The sequence below is a fragment of the Centruroides sculpturatus genome, unplaced genomic scaffold, assembly GCF_000671375.1.
Source record: "Centruroides sculpturatus isolate CEXI.00-Female unplaced genomic scaffold, Cexi_2.0 scaffold121, whole genome shotgun sequence".
In the NCBI taxonomy this organism is placed as follows: Eukaryota; Metazoa; Arthropoda; class Arachnida; order Scorpiones; family Buthidae; genus Centruroides; species Centruroides sculpturatus.
This window is the reverse complement of record NW_019384708.1, coordinates 36,635-57,381: the sequence shown is the minus strand read 5'-3', so window position 1 is coordinate 57,381 and position 20,747 is coordinate 36,635. Positions and strand designations below refer to the sequence as shown.

The window sequence follows — 20,747 nt, the reverse complement described above, 5'->3', positions numbered from 1 at the left end:
AAGTAGTTCGGCTGCCCGATGACGTTTTACGTATTATAGGAGTTATTTTTACCGTTGTTTACGGATACTGCCACAATTTTTATAGGAATCATAACTATAGGAAACGGTTTTATAGGGGGATCTACTGTAGTTGATTTGTTTTCTTAAATATGACAGCTGAGATATAATAGTATGCATTACATAATTTTTTGATTTGTAGATTTATAAACAATGATTGTTGCAGTAAATTTTGCAAATTTTATTGAAATGTCAACATAGTCACAAAAAAAAAAGATTTGTCACAAAATGTTATGAAATAGTTGACAATTTTGTCTATTCAATACATTGAACGCTATCTAAATATTCTAAATTTCCAAACATTTTATTTTTATCTAAAATGGAAGCTATTTCATTTCCTTGTCATTTGTGCCTTATGAAAGCTAGAGTTCAACTCTATCCATGTTCTAAAGTTAGTGCTGTTTATGATTTGAAATGAAGCTAAATTTATATTCAGTATTTGTACTTTTCATAGAAGGTGCTATACTTGCTAGGGAATATAATGATATATACTAATTGCAATTGTTTATCAAGAAATTTTATACATGAGGTGCAGTTACTGATAGCAGGATATATTATTTGATGTGGAATTGTTGAAAAAATAATCATTCTGAATACATTTATAAAAAATATAGTTTTACATAATATATTGTCTTGAAGGTTTCAAAATATTCTGTTGCATATATTTTGTAACTTTTTTGCCAATTCTTAATAATTGAATCCTTTTCAATTATTATTAGTTACATTTGTAAACTTTTCAAACAATCATGTTTTTTGACTGAAAATATATGGAAACTTGCTGGATTCCTGTGTGGCTTTAAAATTACAATTTGGAACATGACAAAAAGCTTTTTTTTTTGTATACTTATATATGTCAATAAATACAGTATTTGTTACAACTCATCTTAATATTTTACTGCTAAACTACATAAAAAAATTTAAGTGTCATTTTGAGTTTAAGTAAGATCAGTTTACATAATTGAGTAGTTATACCTCATATTTATTTTTGTTTTGAAAACATTGTAAATGAACAGTGTTTAATGATTTGTTTTCTGTAAATTAACTCCTAAAGAATGATTGAATTAAATGACATCCATAAAATAGTAGTGTTTTAAAACACCAGAGTTTGAGTGTTTAGTGTAAAAGGCAAATATAGTAGAGCATCGATTAACCGAATCAATTGGGGGCTGGGGTTGTTTGTAAAATCAGTATTTTGGATAACTGATTATGTACGAAAAAATATATTAACCTATCCCATATTGAAATTCATTCAAATCCTGGCATGTCCTTAAGTACCCTCTCATGGTTGCAGCATGTTGCCAGCTAAAACATGCACACCAACAAAAATAATTTTGGAGTAGCCCAAGACAGACATAGCCAAAGATTGCAGCACCACAGCACTAGTGGAAATTTAAATTTGCCAACTAGAAAGCTTTTGGTTAATTGACGTTTTGGTTATTCGACATTTGGATAATCGATGCTCTACTGTATTTTCATCTATACTCATTTCTGGCTGACTTTAGATACTGAATATTAGAATAAATGATATAAAGCATTATTTAAAATATTTAGAAATATTTAGTTCTCTCAGATTTTTTCTGTTGTCTTAGATATTGAAATAAATTTTCAAGAAAAAAAATTGTATTCATAAACTAGTCCTGTTTTAAGTTAATATTAATTATTTTTGTATTTACAATGATCTGTTATTGTCTGTTTATAATAAATGTATTCTCAACTTAAACCTTTATCTTGACTGAAAAATTTCAGTCTGGATAAGAGAGTTTAGTAAATTGCCTATTCACTTCATGATATATTTTAAATGTATGCACTCTTTCAATTGCTTCAAATCAATAGTGCAATTTCTGATAGAGTATTCTGTGGTTGTGGTGGCATACAGTATAAATTGTCTAGATATGCCAAGCCAACTGCAGATTAGAATCTGATCTGATTGACATTCTATATACTCTGTATTACCAAGGTCTGTATAAGAAGGTCAGGACACGCTCCCGTGATTCTATGTGGCAGCGGCCATTTTGGGACTCATCGATAGAGCTCACCATACGTGGTTCTTGCATGAGTCGACTATTATTACTTATATACGTACTCAAAACGTTAAGCAATAGGTTATTGTGTTGCACCTAATTGTAAAAGTAAGTCTACCGACGTTCGATTGTTCAGATTTCCTGCAGATAAGCGGAGGAAGCAAAATGTAGCGTAGATATCAACTGATGGTTCACGATGCAGTTCAAAGAGTTTATATGTTTAAAGTTTGTAACAAGTGGTCTAAACGAGTAGATACTCTTCGTGTTNCTCTGAAAAGAACCTTGGATTTTTTTTTATCAAATGTATCTCAATTTTACTCATCTGTATATATAAATGAGATGTCGCTATCACCGTTCCTATCTAAACACATCTCCGGGACACAAAAGCCTAGTAGCTCACGTTCAACTGTTCGACAAAGAAGAAGAATGTAAATGAGAATGTTTGTTTATTTGCTTGTTTGATAATGATCTTGTTAAATGGCCTACATTATTCATTATTTTACTCAGGTTTGTATCTTTGGTTACATTATTTGTATAATGTCAACAATGTTACATGAATGTCTTTCCGGGAACAATGAGGGTCCTTATTGTATTCGGTTTGTAAAAATTACAAATATGTACAAATATGATTGTAAAGTACAGTGGTGCCTCGTATAACGTACGCCTCGAATAACGGACGCTGCGAACAACGGACTTTGTTTGGTCGTTACGTGACTCGAGCAACGGACTGGCAACGAACAACGGACTTTCTGCGAACAAGTGCGAATGATGTTTCCACTCGTTTGCCAATGACAATCTGCTATTTTTATAATACTGTATATTCGTATTATTAGAATATATTATTAATATATCAAACTTAATAAATTTTCTTATTTACTTAACGAGTTTCATAAAGATTTTTTTTAAATGTTGTTGCATCTGTTTAGGTTACTTAAGGGCACAATACTCGAATTTCCAGGAAATATTCCGAAAACGTATTATAATTTTGCATTGTTCAACATCATTTATCATTTTATTAATGTTTTATTGAAATTTCTATACATTTANATCCCTTACAGGTTTTATAGCAATGATTCTCAATCTTCTTAAAGTGATGCCCCTGTTTTGTAAAAAAAAATTTTGTGACTCCTCACAGTTTCAGAACCACTATTTTAGAAAAAGATGTCAACCTAATTTTGAGGCTTCATGCTAATCCTCAATGGAAAGATTGAGGGAAAGCGTAAACGAGGCCAAAGACATTTATCATGGATGGACAATATTAAAAAATGAACAGGCATACAAAACATTGGGGAGGTAATGAGAACAGCCAAAGATAGGAACTCCCTCTCCTTGGTGATCGCTGACGTCTGGGGGACCAGGCATGGCATGTGAAGAAGAAGAAGCTCTTTTCTTACTGATCTCAAATTTAAAAATATAGCCAAATATTTTTTCAAACATTATATCTCTGGATTATTGGATTTAATATTGAAGTAGTTTCAAAAATTTATTACAAATTAAACTAGAAAAAATATCAAAGATACATGTAATTTTTCCACAAATTGAAAGTATATCTTAGAACATCAAGTCTTTCTAAGCAAATAGTAAAGTAAATACAAGTTACTCCAAATAAATATTTCAAAACTATTAATTTCCAGATATAATGCAGTTACAGGAAGAATTTCTAAAATGTAGAAAAACAGTTTTCTCTGAGTATAAATTTATGCATACAATTTTAATTTTTTTTTACTCCTGTATATTAAGATTAAGAAATAAGAAAAGTGTTGAAAGAGTATTTAAGAATTAATTATGCTTCTTTTCAATAAAATTAAAAGCAAAGTTAATTGTACTAATGTTCATTTGTGTTCAAAAACATATTTTCATTTTCAGAAATTCCATAACAAATTTTATTTAAAAGCTAATGTACCCCGTACCATTGTCATAACAACACAACATCTATGATTATGTTTTTATAATTAAAATTATATGTCTTAATTTATAAAAGCAATAAGTATATAAATTAAAAATAAATTTATTTCTTAGAACTTTTCTGTTAACTCATTGAAAAAATATGCTAAAAGGATAGATGATCAGTAAGGAGAAAGTTATGCTTAAATAAAAAATAGTCAACAGCTTATGCAACAGATATCATAAATTCATTATTTTAATAGCTAAGCTTAAGTTACATAGTTACGATATATATCAACCTTTCCTTAATTTGATCAAAAAAGTTCAATTTTATTGATATATTTCAAGTTTAACACAAACATTCAATTCAAATTTCTAGCAAAGTAAATTAAGCTTAAAACAATAGGATTAACAATAATATCTTAAGATTTCCATCTGTATTTTAGATAGACAATTTGTGAATATCATGGTGGCATGCATTTGTGTATAGTCAGCGCAACTAGAGTTGGCCATTGGGTTGGTTCATTTTAGTATGCTATAGTGAAGATTGATAAGATGATATATGTCTCTTTTTTGTTAATTTGTAACCAAAAATTTTTAATAAATATGAATATTTAATAAATAACAACGCTGCTATAGTTAACCACAATAACTAAATTAACCACAGGCATTCAACCCTGTTTCAAGAGAAAGTGAAGCCCAAAGGAATCTACGTGCATTCATAAACAATTCTATCAACCCTTAAAGATGCAGAAATGAACTAACCCAAGGACCAACTCTAGTTGTGCTGACTACTTTTTCTGCAATCATTCTCAATTTCTTAGTGTTATGGCATATATATTAACAAAAACATTCGAAAGAAAGCACAAGTGGAGCGGTATCCATACTAAACCTCACAAAAAATTCCTAATGATTAATCTGGATTCAATTTCAAGTTCCTCACAGCACAAACAGATACCTTAGCCCCGGCCCATAGCTACGGGACATTTTAGGTCTTATCCCCTCAAAATTATTCTGTATCTCCTTTAATACTTTTTGTTTATCAGTCTATCAATGTGACCAATTCTTTATTTATTTAAATTAAAATTTTAACAATCTAGTCCATTTTCACTTTAAACTATATGATGCTAACTAGAATGCACTATGCACCTGACCCTAATGTTACCAGGTGCCTCCTCACAGAAAGTCTGGCTACAGGATTGCCTTAGCTTCTTAACCAGTACTTCTACACTATTATTATGACAAATTGATCAAAATGTCTAAATTCCTTCAGGAAAAAACAGCAAATATGTTGTACAATCTGGTGTTTTGAGTTCCGCAGGTAGCAAAATCAGAATTGATCGTCATCATGCAACACAAGTAATCTGTAGGAGCCAAGAATTGTGGCTTGTCACCAAGGAGTGATAATGGATATGCCATTGTGTTGCATGATGGCGATTGATTCTGATGTTGTACAATCATCAGCATATTCAAAAATAAAAGTGTAGAAGAATAAAATTAAATATAATTATAGCATTTTTAATTTTATCAGTTTTTATTGTTGCAAATAACTCTTTTTCTTTTTTTGATATACCAAGTTGGAACATCTGTATTTATCATATTTAATTCTACCACAATTCTGCTCATATTTTATTACTGATACTTAATATCTGTTCTGTGGTACAATAATAATATAATGTTCTGTAATAATAACAAGATTATTATAGCAAGTTAATAATCTTTTTATTATAGATTAATAGAACAAGCAAAATCATTAATCACTTTGATATAGTATTTTGTGAAGTTTCCTTTCATGATCTACACTTTCATAGTAAGTCTAAATCCAATAGACATGGATTGATGAGGTGATTAAAGCATCTAGTCTATCACTCTAGGGAACCAGTATGAAATCTGGACCAACAACTCCTCAGGAATTTTTCATGAATGTTAAGTCCTGATTATGTCTGGTCATAATCCTCACCATCTGGTTGCCACCATTGTTGGCCTAGCCAAACCCATGATGGACATGATTAAAAAAGGTTCACTTAGAATCCACAGAGAAGGAGAAAAAAATAACTAACCATATTAATAAACAAAACTGTATCTAGATATACAAGAATATAATTATTAAGATAACATTGGTTGATCATCCGTTTAAAATGAAATTTTGAATGCTTAGAAATGAACATGTGGAATAGTTCTTAGGGTTTTTAGGTTTCCCTATTAAAATTTGATACTCACACTTCATGGATAAAGCAAATAAAATGCTAACAAATTTAATAAACTACTTTTTTTGTTTTATATGGATTCATATAGCATACATTTTTATTGTTTAAGAGCATTCTGCTATCATCTTTTAATAAAGAGTTTAATTTAGAAATATTTTAAAAATTTATCCAAAATGTATTTGCTACTTTTTAATTATTTTATTTTCCAACATTTCCAATAAATTAAAATATGAAGTTTATAAATAAAGTTTACCAGTACAATGTACTGTATAATATAGATAAATTTTAAATCTTGCAATTTAAACAAATAATTTTTACAAATCTGTTGTAAGAGTGTTTATATTATTACGAAACACAGATAATATCGTCTGCAAATATTTTACAATAAATGTTTATTATATTATATTCATTTATCTAGTATTATTGATATTTTGCTCTTCGTCATCAATACATTCATCATATTTATCGATACATTAATTTTGTGTATTGATTTTTAATATTTTAAACTGATTTTATGTATCCTTCATTAAAAAAGTCTCAAAACCCATTTAAATGGTGTTCATTGTATTATATTTTGAAAATGATATAAGCTATTTCACATTGTAATACAGTTGACCCCTCTATAACAATGTTGATAATTTTGTTTTATATGAATTCCATGTTGTACGAGTCACTTAGATTTTACAAATACGTGAGCCATTCACAGCCCAGCACATGTATTTGTAAAAGTGACTCGTACAACATGGAATTCATATAAAACGGAATTATCAACAATGTTATAGGGGGGTCAACTGTAATAAACACATAGTAAATAGTATTGAAAGTAAGCACCCTGTGTGATTATACTGTTATACTACCCGCTAAATTTATTTCAAGGATCCAACAATATATATAGGCCTATATTTATTTAAAAATGAATATAAGTTCTTATATAAAAAAGATTTTAATGATTTACAAGTAATTTGAGTAGGAGTTACTTTTAGGTCATTCATTCACATATTGTTAAATTAATTAAAAGTAACTTCTACCCTTCACACACTTTTATATGTTTAGTTTTAATTTTTTAATTAATTAATAAACTGATAAATTTTTAAAAAGAAACTGGCATAAATATACATAATATGCTGTGTGTGATTTATTGATAGGAATTGTCTTATTATAAAGGATAATCAATAGAAAATACATTCAAGTTAGTGAAGCGATTCCGCGAAAACTACAACATTCCTCTTAACCAATTCACCTTGAAATTAACATAAACTATGTATTGAACAATGCGCAATCAAATTACAATAACAAATATTTTCGCGTACTTTATATTAAAATTACATATATAATCGGATAAATAATTCTTATAATATAGATTTTAAAGTTTAAATTTTTATTTAACTTACATGCGTTGAAAAAAAATCAACCGTTCAATTTTGTATGTATTTTTCGCGTAATTTATAACAGCAAATAACGATTTGGCACATTTATAAAGTTAAATAAAGAGAAAAAGAAGGATAAACTTACGTTTCCAGTTATATTTAGAAGCTTAGAATGGTTTTTTTATCCATAATTCAATCCGCGAAAGGGTCATATCCACATACATATTAAACAGTAATCGACAACTAAAAATAATTCCATATGGGAAGTTGCGGCAGTGTGAACGGACAAGTTTTTTTTTCTTCTTCTTCTTCGTCTTCTTCTTCTTCTCCCGCTTGAACTTTTGACAGTTGTTTCTTGCGCATGAACGGAAGTTTATCTGGAAAGTTCACTTTTCTGTCCCGACAGGAAACCATTCAGTTGATTCATTTTCGAGATATCCGGCTAATGGACTCGGTTAATTAGGCAAGAAGTTTGTATACAATCGGTTGCGCGTTTAGTTAATGCAGTTTTGCGATATGTTCGTAGTTATTTATTTATTTATTTTTTCCATTGTTTAGTTTATCAATAGGTAACACGGTTTCTTAATTGGCATAACCTGTTTCGATTAAGAAATATTGTTTTTATACACTAGGAAGCACGTCAAAATATATGTATATTAACTTACACGTTCTTACACTTGCTCGAATGAAAGTAAAAAGTTATGAATAAAAGAGTTTCAGTAAGTGTTTTGTAATTTAAAATGAAATCTCAAGAGTACCGTCTAATTAAATGTGAAATTTAAGGGGAAAGGGGTCACGAAAAGTTCATTATTGTATATAATAGAGAACGGGGTCGAAACACCGTCCATGTTTTTTGATATTAACGTGAAACATTCATTTATGGGTACAACTGAATAGCGGTTACCTTTACTTAACGTATATTTTTACAATCCCCAGACCTTTCAAACAGGACATGTAATATATATATNTTACTCCAAATAAATATTTCAAAACTATTAATTTCCAGATATAATGCAGTTACAGGAAGAATTTCTAAAATGTAGAAAAACAGTTTTCTCTGAGTATAAATTTATGCATACAATTTTAATTTTTTTTTACTCCTGTATATTAAGATTAAGAAATAAGAAAAGTGTTGAAAGAGTATTTAAGAATTAATTATGCTTCTTTTCAATAAAATTAAAAGCAAAGTTAATTGTACTAATGTTCATTTGTGTTCAAAAACATATTTTCATTTTCAGAAATTCCATAACAAATTTTATTTAAAAGCTAATGTACCCCGTACCATTGTCATAACAACACAACATCTATGATTATGTTTTTATAATTAAAATTATATGTCTTAATTTATAAAAGCAATAAGTATATAAATTAAAAATATATCTACACATCTATTACTTATTATAAAATGAGTATTACATTGACAACATTTATTAATAATACTATTGAATTTTATCTTAATTTTATAGCCAATCGTGCTTTTAAAAAATAATTATAAATTTGTTATATTATTATATTCTTTATTATACTTTAAATTTTTTTTGATGTTATTGCATCGCTTTACGAAGTTCTTATATATGTAATTGCATAAGTTTTAGCACCTATTTAATTTGTTTCAATCACGACAGCAAATGATACGGATGATTGTTTCTTTTAAACTATTTGATGAAAACGTTACATAAGATTGGGGTTGAGTAATCATCCGAAATTATTATATTTTTGACTAAAAGTCATTGGATTTATTCAACTTTAGTTTAATTAATGTCGTATAAATGACTGCTCGTACAAGTTCGCTTAAATATGCGATTCAAAAAACCCCAAAATGGCGGCTCAAGAAGTAGGTCACGCGTGTCTTGACCTTCTTATATAGATCTTGGCCCGTCCTGGCGAGGCTCGAACCCACGACCGAACTCCCACTGGTGGGTTGCTTTATACAAGCATTTTCTTAAGATAAGATTTTTGAATCCCCCTAGATGGCGTTAACAGGTTGCAAATCAAAACGAAGTTATGGGGACGGATAGAATAATCGTATTATATACGAATCAATGAAATGCCAAGATAATTTGAATCGGCGTATATTTTGAGCTTTTTTTTTTTTTTGCTTCGAGCAGACCGCGTTATATCGAATCAGCGTTAAGCGGGGTCTTACTGTACGGATATTCTAGAAATTCCAAAATCTAATCGCAACATGTACGCTGGAATTTCGTTGTATAACATGAAAATTTTTCCAAAATATAAAGCAAATCGTTCTTGCATCAAAGAACTATAAGCAATGCCGACTTCGCTTGGCAAGAATTAACTGATAAATGCATGGGTGGAGTGTGAAAGAGGTTATGGATGACGGTATCCAGGAATTCTCAACGAGAAGAGCCTATCGTTCACCAAATTGTCAACCTAATCGATACGGCAGGACTAGATGTAGACGAGCAGAATATTGAGGAGTTACTGCAGGTTTCTGGTAAGAGCCTTACCAACGATTTTCAAGAACTGGCAGAACACTGGAAAATAGAGATTCTGAAAACGAAGAACCCAAAGAATTTCTCTACAGATTTCCTTATTAAATTTCAGAAAATTTCAGAAAAGCCAGAACCTTCATCACAAAAAATGAACTTTACATTTCTGTGTGCATATGTTTGTGTTATTTAACATGTGCTAATTAAAAATAACAAAATTAAAGTAAAATCTGTTTATTTTTGGCCGCGTATTATTCCCGTTTATCTATTTACTCTGTGTTAAAATGACTTCGTTTAACGTTGTTTCGTTTAGCGCTTTGTCGTCTAGGAACATACACCCGGTGTTAGACGGGGTCTTACTGTACTAGTCATGAAATAAAGTTAACTTTTATCAATATATCAGAATCACCAGTATATTATTGAAATTTAAAATGTAAAATATAAACTTAGATGATGTTTATCAAAGATTCTTCGAGTCATATAAAAAAGCACATGCCGAAAAGTGATAACGTTCAAAAAGATGCAAATCTTGAATGGTCCGAAGAAAAAACACGATACGGCACTAATACGAAAGGGTTCACTTCTTTTATACAACAACCTAAAAACCATTAGGACACTCGAGATAAAAATAGAAAAGTTGGCTTGTCGTATTTTAGTAAAATACTGTACAAGTCGACCCCCCCTATAACACTGTTGATAATTCCGTTTTATATGAATTTCATGTTGTACGAGTCACTTAGATTTTACAAATACCTGAGCCGTCCACAGCCCGGAACACGTATATGTAAAATCTAAATGACTCGTACAACATGGAATTCATATAAAACGGAATAATCAACAGTGTTATAGGGTGGCCGACTGTGCTGTACGTTGTATATTAAGTTGCTTTTTTATACGTTTTTGCTTCCTTATTAATAATTTGCATACAAAATTTTTGGAAAAAGGTTTTAATTTATCTAGAAACGTTACATATTTGCGACTTCTTCCGAGTAATTGTAATACCATCGAAGAAAAAAGACATATAACAACCGCACCCGTGAAATTATGCCGAGCTCAAAATGAACAGCCATAAAGCTCATCCCGATAGTCGGTTTTGTACAGCCTCGATACGTGCTTTAGAATCGCTAGCTTCTGCTCTTGGACCGAAACAAGTTGCATTTATTTCACAAGATGATAAGGCACGGGTGCCTATCGGTTTAAAAGCGACTCAGAAACAATCGCCTATTCTAATACACGTAGTAACTAAGTGCGATGATGTTGAGTGTTGTTGCTTGATTAGAAGTAATCTTCGTACGATTTTGCCTGCTAGATTTCTGTCAAATTACTCACTTTAAAATAACAGGGCTATTTAAGGTGCCTCAGACAATCAATTATGCCTAAATATTACGTAAGATAGGGAAGGGGTGAAAGAAAATTTTACGGTTTCTTACACAGGGGGAGTATTAAAAATTCTTATAAGATAAACTAAATTCAATAGAAATATCAAAATATATTCTTAAAAATGTAGATGAATTGTTAAACAGATTAAGCATTCCTGGGCATTTCTATCCAGTATTAATAACAATAGGTGAACAAACAAAACAAGACCGTCCGCAGAGGAAACAAATGGGGCACTTGTCCTCTCCTAAGAGAGAAATTAAAAAAAATTCCACAAATTATAATCGTAAAAAGGGATTTAAATACTTAACCTTAAACACTCGACCATGGGACGTTTTTTTCTGTCTATTTGTATTGATGGAATACTGTATTCTATAATTGGGAAAAAAACCCAAAAAAGTATATATATAGGCCTAATTGTTTAGGGATCTTAATTAATATTAAATTATGTTTATGTATTTATACTGTAAAATTTTAAATATAAAAATTTTATTAAAAAATAATTAATAGTTTTAATTTAATAGGAAAAATATAAATAATAAAGAAAGTCCCAAATAGAATAGGGAAATAATACACTATTGTTATTAATAAACTCTGTTTTATAGTTTTACACGAATTTACATCTATAAGTAAATTATATGAAAATATTAATAGTGTGAAAGCTTCGAAAATACACAGACATTTAGTGATTACATTTAACATACTTTCGTGCATTTATATACATATTAAGAATCGATGAAATTCTTTCCTATTCATAAAACTGTATCCATCTTGATGTTAAGTATCTGCATCGGAATTTAAATCTTGGCTCAGAAAAGGAAATATTCGAGATCGAACTCTTACAAATTCGGGAAATTCTTCTTTCTGCCTTCGTTTATCTTTCTGTTCTTCCATCTGTCGAATAAAACAATAAGTTACAAGTGTCTAAAGTAACTTTAAATCTATAAATTAACTCTTCTACTCTCTCAGAATAATCGGAATTCTTCTGTTTAGTCTTTAATTTAGGCATTTAGTGTGTATTTAAGTGAGGGAGGAACTCTTCAGCATCTCATTAGTTTGGATTGGATTGAATCGATGGAATAGAGCAACGTAGCACTGTCTCACGGTGTCGAATAAAATAGAACCGAATAAAAATTTCGTGTAAAGATAAAATTTGGCTCTTGATGTAAAGAAACTCCCGGAATTCATCCAAATTGATGCTCATTCCCTTCACATTTACTCCATAACACGATAAACTTTGGGATATATAGACTATTAAAACGTTGTAAAGAATAGGAGGAAGCATATTGATATTACCGAGAGTAAAAAACACCCAAATATTCTGACATTTTTACTCCTGCAATCGGGAGCTGTCGAGCTTATAGCATAAACTACTCATATCCCATATAATAAAGTATTTGCTTGAAGTAAGTGTTGTTGATTGTTAAAGACTGACACGTTAAAGGACTTGACATATAAATCTCGTAGTTCTTGCAAAAAAGATCAGAAATTTCAAATAAATTACATAGTATAATTTTCGAATACGTTATATTTAACTCGATAACGAGCACGAAACTATGTAAACTAATAAACATCAGCTCCATTTCCTTTCTGGGAAAGGTGTTTTATATAAATATACAATAAATGGGCTCGTTTTTCTTTTAAAAATGTAAATATGAAATGAAAACGAAGGAAATATTTGTCTTTCTCTATATTTAATTTGTGTGTTATATCTGTTGAGTGAAGACGTAAAAGAATTTTTCTGTACGTTATGGTGGAAAAATAAATAACACGCAGGAAGTCTCATAAAATCATCTCTGGGGATTTGTTTAACAAGCATTTGGAGAGGTTTATAAACAAATTTATGATCCGGGAAGCTTTCTTGTTATCTCTAGCATTAGGAAATAGATGTATATAGTTGAACTTACGCTCCTCTTTCAAAATAACCTCTCCTAAGGGACATATTTCCGGGAGGAACATTTGTCTCGAAAGTACTTTAAAAAGTACTTTAAAAAGTACTTTAAAGCGTAGAATTTTGAAATGATTAACTTCTTAATTAAGACGAGCAATTATTTATTGTGACATCGTCACAATTTTTAATCATATTTTTAATTTATTTCATTTAAAATATATGTTCTCCATCTCAGATTACTACTGTAGTAGTGTCTTTCCCCTATACATCATACCTTTCTATCTGTACATTCTACTTTACGATCTAATAAGCTGGAAAGGTGTCTCCCGTGAGGTCTTTTCTATGAGAAATTGGCCCCTATTTCAGTGCAAACTCCACGTGGCAACCCCTTGGTAAGGTACGAACCTGTAACACGAGTGTTCAGTGGTTTTATTCATTGGACCACTTGTGAGTTGGGCTACTTTAGATGATTTTAGATATGTTTTTATAATGTTTTAAGCTTGGAATTTTTAGTTTATAATTTTTTTAACGTATCATCTAACTCTAATACCTGTTCTAATCTCTTTCTTCTTTCTTGTAATTTCATTTCCAATTCAGTCAACCTTGGAGGAACAATTTCCTTTGGCTTTTTTCTTTTGCAGCGAACAGCTTCTAGAACTGTTTTTAATTCGGTTTTTGGACGAAGAATATCTCTTCCCCTATCACAAATGTCCACATTTATAGGTTTTTAAATAAATTAACATTAAAAAAAAATGTATATATACCACTTACATCTTCGTATACCATAGTAATTCCCTATGAAGCTGCCGTCTCTCGGAGGATTGCAGGCAAGGATTAAATGTTTTTGAAGGATAAAGCGAACAACTTTCATCATTGTCAGAATAATCTGGTTCTGGTATTGGTCTCGGGTAGTATACATCTATCAAAATATAAATTTCCTCTATAAAAATTACAGTAAAATATTAATAAAATAAATAATAAACACTTACTAATTGGAGAGCAGCTAATCTTTTTCTGATATTCAATGATATCTGGCGATGGCTATGAATAAATTACGTAGTAAATTATCATTATTATTTCGTTTCTTTGATATTATATTTAAATTACATTATATTATATTAATATTTTCTGAAGTAGACCTTGAAAACTTGTTTGAATATCTTATAAATCGAAAGATTTTCCATCATTCTTTGAAGTGCTAATAATTTATCATATAAAAATTTCCTTTGTTTAACATAGGTTTCAGGCATTTGATTATACAAACCTGGATTCATAATACCGAATAATTTAATGTTCCACGGAACGTCACGCTTTATTATTGTGCATTTTCGGATATCCCGGAAAACTATTTCATTTATTATCATTTTACTTCGTATCCTGAACTGTTGCACAATAGATTTGCATTAAATTAAAAATTACCGACGTAGCTACTTAAATTCTGTCTTTTTATGTAATTTTAGGTAGTTTATTAAAAGAATATAATATATAAATCGAGATACAGTGAAACCTGTTCAAAACGGAACCTTAAAACCTACAAAAACGTGAAGAATTCTTAAGTAGGCAGCGATTTTCTGTGTTGAAAAAAAAAAAAACCTGTTCTTAACGGAAACATGACAAACCGGAAAATATATTCCGTACAGTTTGAGTTTGGTTTACACAAGTTTTACTGTATAATTAAATACAATTTTTTCTTCTGAAGTGAATAGACTGTTTATAATAGAGAGGTTGCGGCCGACGTTTTCATTGCGAAAACGTGAACGTCGGACGTTCAACGCCGCCTTCCTGTAAGCCTAGAAGTTTAACAATGGCGTTTGGAACGTCGAGCACGATTCACTGACGTTCCAAACGTCATTGTTAAACTTCTAGGCTTACAGAAAGGCGGCGCTGAACGTCCGACGTTCACGTTTTCGCAATGAAAACGTCGGCTGCAACCTCTGTAATTTCAGAATTTAGACACATGAAGAAAATCCCGAAACCAATGCGGGTTGGCGAAACACGAACCCGCAACCAATTGTATTTAGTAGTTTTATCTACTCGGACACTAGTGGACCTCTTTCTACGGGGAATTGGTCCTATTTAGGTGTTAGAAGCGTGAAGAAATCGCGCGAATTCAGCCATTTTATTCACTCTGTCATTGGTGGACCATAACAAAAGATACTTCGAAGGTTAAGTTTTAAGAAATAATATATTTATTTAAAAAGTAATACATAAATATTTTAAGTTAATTACTTTTTTAAAATAGAAGTAAAAAAATCTACTACTATTTATTTCAAGTTATAAATATTATTATTGTTATTCTACTGAAAATAGATTTATATCTTTCTTTTTTAAATTCATTTTTCATGCTCTAACGATTGCCGAATATTATTATTATCAAGCAATTTAAATAAATATTTGTTAAGACAAAAAGTTTTAACAGACACGATCGATATTTTCTGTAATAATTGATAAATTTAATAATTAGGCTACTTCAGTTTAATACATAAATATTATAGTAATCTCTTATTATTTAAGACTTGTATATGCATCATTAACCATTTAAATTATTAAATTGAATGTTATGTAGCGTATAAAGATATCGTCGTATTTTATATCAATTATTTTAGATTGGTTTGATGGAATAGGGGGGCAATGCGAGGCAAAACTTTGGCAGATTACCCATATGTTTATGGGCAATCTGAGTGACTTTAGGGAAGATTCTCTGTAGTAAACTGCTCCCTATTTAAGCGTTAAACTCGCGAAGAATCTCCGAGAAACTCCATAAGTCCAGCCCTTTGATGAGGCACGAAATCGTGTCCAACTACCAAGTTTCCGCTCGGTCTTCGGTGCAGGGGCATCACAACAGTATTATAAACCTTTGGGCAAAGCAATCCACTGGGTTTTGCCTACACGACCCGCGGACGATAGAAAACTTAGCGTTAAATTCTGTTCTGTGCATAAATTAGTGTGGGGGCCCCCGGAAAACGTCCAACGTGCCCACACGCTAAGACGTCGATGCCTCGGTGGTCTTATTATTTTTAAATAGAAGGAAGTTAATTTAATAAACTAACGACATTTAAATTTCGTTTGAAGCAGATTGGTACTTGGATATAAACCGACATTTCACTTGTGTGTTTTTTTTATTTTCTTGTCTGTAAATGTGACATGGTTACTTGTTTCCCATGGCCTAACAATGACTAAAATATATATCGAATAATAATTATAGTTTTCCAGATAATAAAATCAACTTATATATCCAATAAATGTTAAAATCCGTGATGCATGTACAGTACGTGATCATAAGTTTAATTCTTGATGCGGAACATTCTATTTTTAAATATTTAATTATAATTCTATTAAAAGTGCTATATATTCGATTCGTATAATATTTATTTAATTAAATTAGATATTAACCAGTAGTTAGTCGCCGGTTCGAACCACACGAACAGGCTGGTCACGTGCAGATAATTAGAAGGTTGCGGCCGAAGTTTTCATCTCTAAAACGTGAACGTCGGACGTCGAGCGCCGCCGCTATCTTGTAAGCGTCGCTCGACGTTCGACGTTCACGAAAACTTCGGCCGCAACCTCGCTAATTATTTTACGAGTGATCGTGATTAAAGTTTAGGTGTTTAGAGCTCTCTGTAGAAATAACTATTTGGTAAATCTCAACCAAATTTGGTATATATATTGATTACATGGTACGGTTTATATTTTCGGGAAAAATTTTACTTTAAAATTTAACCGCTAGGGCGAAATTTAGTGCTGTTGTCTCTTTAATGTATATATTACTTACGTACCGTTTTCTAACGAATTTCGTGAGTTAAGAAACCAATTGCAATAATTTTTAAGGTGTGATTAGAGATGCGGAATGGGAAATTGGCTCTACGTGCCCTCCTCCATCTCCATGCTCTAAAAACTGCATTCGTTGAGTTTTTCCATCCCTTTTACACTCGAAATTCTCTATAAAACGTGTATAATTTACATGTTATGGAGATAGTAGCGCTAATTTTTCCCTAGCGGTTGAATTTTAAGGTAAAATAAAAACAGGTATTTAGATAATATTTTATCTATTTCATTTCGTTTGAATAGTAAATATATTCATGTAAAATCTATTCTAATTTTAACTTATTCGTATAAGATAGAATAAAATGAGATAAAAATAAGCAATCTGTTAAAGAAATCTTACTGATAAAATCTATTCATTACACGTGAAGTGCATGAAATACTTAAGAGATAAGATATAGTATTTTATCTGTATAACACGTGTATAATCTAAAGTAAGCACTATAAAAATTATATTAGTTTCAGCCCTGAATTAATTAATTAATATATAAATTATTGTATATAAAATTTCAATTATTCGTATAATTTCACTAGTTAAAGGACATAAACATCATTAACAGTGGTTTTTTTTTTGGTTGTTTTGTACTCTCTTAGGTGGTGATTTTTATAGAAAGATGTTGCCTCAGGCTTGATAAAATCATTAAATATATCATTTTGAGAGCGGTTGCCTTGATAAAATTCCATTTACATGTTTCAGAAGATTGCTATAGATAGAACTGAATATTGAATAAATGTAGAAGTCCATATAAATAAATAAATTGTATACAAGTTTATCACAATTACATGGTATATATAAATTAGGAACTTTAACTTAATGATTATAGGGCCATATAAACGGTGGGGAAGTGGATATTTTCTCAAGCTAGAAGGTAACTTAGGTGATTTCTATCTCTATAAAACTGATGTTATATTTACTAATAGAAAATATTGGCTAAAAAGAACACCGTAAAAGCAATTATTAAATGGTATCTAATTTAACTTGACATACAGATTTGTGTTTTATCGTTTCGAAAATGTGTTTTGTATGCAAACATTACAACAATTTGCATGCAAAAAATAATAATATTAAAATTAGATGAGGGATCGAACTACATTATCCTCTTACCGTGATAACGTTTCGACTTCTTTTCATTTGTACTCTAGGAAATCGTATTTCTAAATCCTCCGCATCCATGTTTAATCCGATTCGTCTCTTTGTGGGACTTTTAATCATTTTCAAAGCTCCCCCGCTTTAAGGGAGTAATTCTTCTCAATCTATTTAACTCGATTGTGAAGAATCGCACATACTGTATGCCCCTGGCCTACTTCTGAACACGAAGTAAATAAAAAACAAGTCAAGCGCATACCTCCGCTTATTTAACCTTGCTTTATTGTTACTCGATAATTTTTTATTCCATAAGCGTTATTTATTTAAATTGATTATTATTATTATTATTACTTTTTTCTGTCAAAAACTTACCGGAAAATCTGCTGTTATGAAACATTTTTTTGGCCTGATTTCCATCGAATTACTCGAAAAATTCTCAGAATTAAAATGGTGTAAGAGAGATTTATGCACTTGTACCATTCGCTCCGCTTATCACTAAGAGTCTAACGAATTTCTAAAGGAGTAGACATGGCGATAAAAAAGGACGTTAGGCTGTTTAGCTGTTCAACAAACCGAATTATATGGTTAACGTGACTCGACCAATTTTCCTACCTTGATCATGGGAGACCGAACGGAGGGTGACTGACCCTCATAAAACTCTATACGCTATACTTCCGCACTTAAGTCGTTTCAATTGTGCATTAAAGAGAATATTGTTTAATTTCAACGATATTTAATCTTCTAATGAAAGTTTTAAACTAGTTTCTTTACGACTAAAGGATCTAAATCTCACAATAAAATCATTTATAAACGATTTATTATTCTTTAATAGGTTAGTGTAACTAAACTCTATAAGATTAAAGATGTAAATTGTAATTCGCAATATTAAATTTGATAGAAAATGTTCAGTTATTAAAACTAAATCGTTTACTTTCGTTACGATTCAATTGTCATTATCGGAAGATCCTCATCTTCTGATGGATTAAAATAGGAATTAAAATGTATTTCGCATCCACTTTTTTAAATGTTAACATTCCCCGTATAGACTAAATTTTGTCTTTTATTTTTAACCTTGTTGCATGTTGGCCCACCAGTAGCCAGGTGGATAAAATCACCGAGCACTGCTCGTGGTTTCGCTCCTCACCAACGAGCTGACCACGTGCGGATTTCCGGCTTTTATTAACCTATCTAACACCTAATTAGGGGCGTAATCTCCTATAAAAGGTTCTCCTGTGAATAACCCCCTATTCTTCACGTATTTAACACCTAAACAGAAGCCAATTTCTCTCTCGTGAGGAACCCCTTTTACTTCACCTATATAACATTTAAATATATTTTTTTGCGAGGAACCGAGCTTTTATTCACACATCTAACACCTAAATAAAAGCCAATCTTTTATAAAAAGTCCTCCCGCGAGGAACCCCCACAGATCACTCGTGTGTTGCTTTGCTTTATCCCACCAAACTAACCTGTTGCAAGTTGCTGTCATTTATTATTATAAAGAAATATACCTTTTAAATTTTCCCTAATTATATATCCGTCATCTTCCTGCTCCGTGTTTAAGAAAATAACGTTAAATACAATTCGCAAGACACATCGATTATTTATTATTTAAAAATCGTATTCACGATTGAATCCTGCGACAGTAGACCTTTGGTATTTGGATTACGATTAGCTTTCACGTATTATAACTCGATTATTTATCTTAGAAAATGGTTGAAATACTTAAAGAAACTTAATTTAAACTTATAAAGAGTGTAAGAAGTAGGAGTAGAGTTTAAACCATAAATCTTACCCGTTTAGAAGAGAGTAGAAGCATCTGCTTCACTTGAATGTTTCCTCTGCTTGAATGATCGGATACGCGATCTGGTCATTCACACGACCGTATTACACGCAAAGGTCTCTCATTTTTATATAAATTATAGATATTTTTATAATCCCAGATCGAAAGCATGGAATGAAAGCTTGTTCAGACTTCCCTATTCTGAAATACTACTTCCTTTCTATCATTGTTTCCTCTTCCTCCCCTTTTTTGGTATGACAGAAAACGATCATTTTTTCAAACAGAACAATTGCTACGGTCTATGTTTAATTTATTTTACAGGTGAATAATGAAATATTCTTTATCGGATGGAATAAAAATACATTTACTGTCAAGTTTTTTTTAAAAAAAATGAGTAATAAAATCGCGCGTGTTTCTATCCAGGCGATCTAAAAACTTAATTTTTTTTGTAGCGATACGTTGGACCCCATCTTTCACCCCCAATTGCCCCGTTGTGGGCCTGGCCGAACTCAAGAAAGGCCCGAATAAAGGCCCTCTTAGTACCCACAGGGCAGAGATTCTAAAAATTGAATATCATTTCAGAATTGATAATATTTAACTAAATGTTTTTATTTTTCGATAATCTGAATAGAAAAAAGTTATGTTTTCATTTAATTTTTAAAGATATTTTTCTGTCTAGAAGGAAGAATAAATTATTCATCTAGTAATTTTCCTTCTAACGAGTAAGGTGCCATTTTCCTTCTAACATAAACAACGCCATTTTGAAAAAAAAAACAATTGTTATTATAAAATTTAATGAAA

At 30.8% G+C, this 20,747-nt stretch overlaps 1 protein-coding gene across 1 annotated transcript; it reads right to left on the bottom strand.

Moving 5' to 3' along the window:
* Positions 1-12,024: 12,024 nt before the first annotated feature.
* Positions 12,025-20,062, bottom strand: LOC111627716 (protein FAM107B-like). Its single transcript, XM_023371339.1, has 5 exons — positions 19,959-20,062; positions 14,244-14,295; positions 14,026-14,173; positions 13,805-13,952; positions 12,025-12,257 (listed from the first exon to the last, which is right to left on the bottom strand). Exons 1-5 carry the CDS (start codon positions 19,980-19,982, stop codon positions 12,141-12,143), a joined length of 489 nt encoding a protein of 162 aa, XP_023227107.1. The 5' UTR covers positions 19,983-20,062; the 3' UTR covers positions 12,025-12,140.
* Between the last annotated feature and the right edge of the window lie 685 nt (positions 20,063-20,747).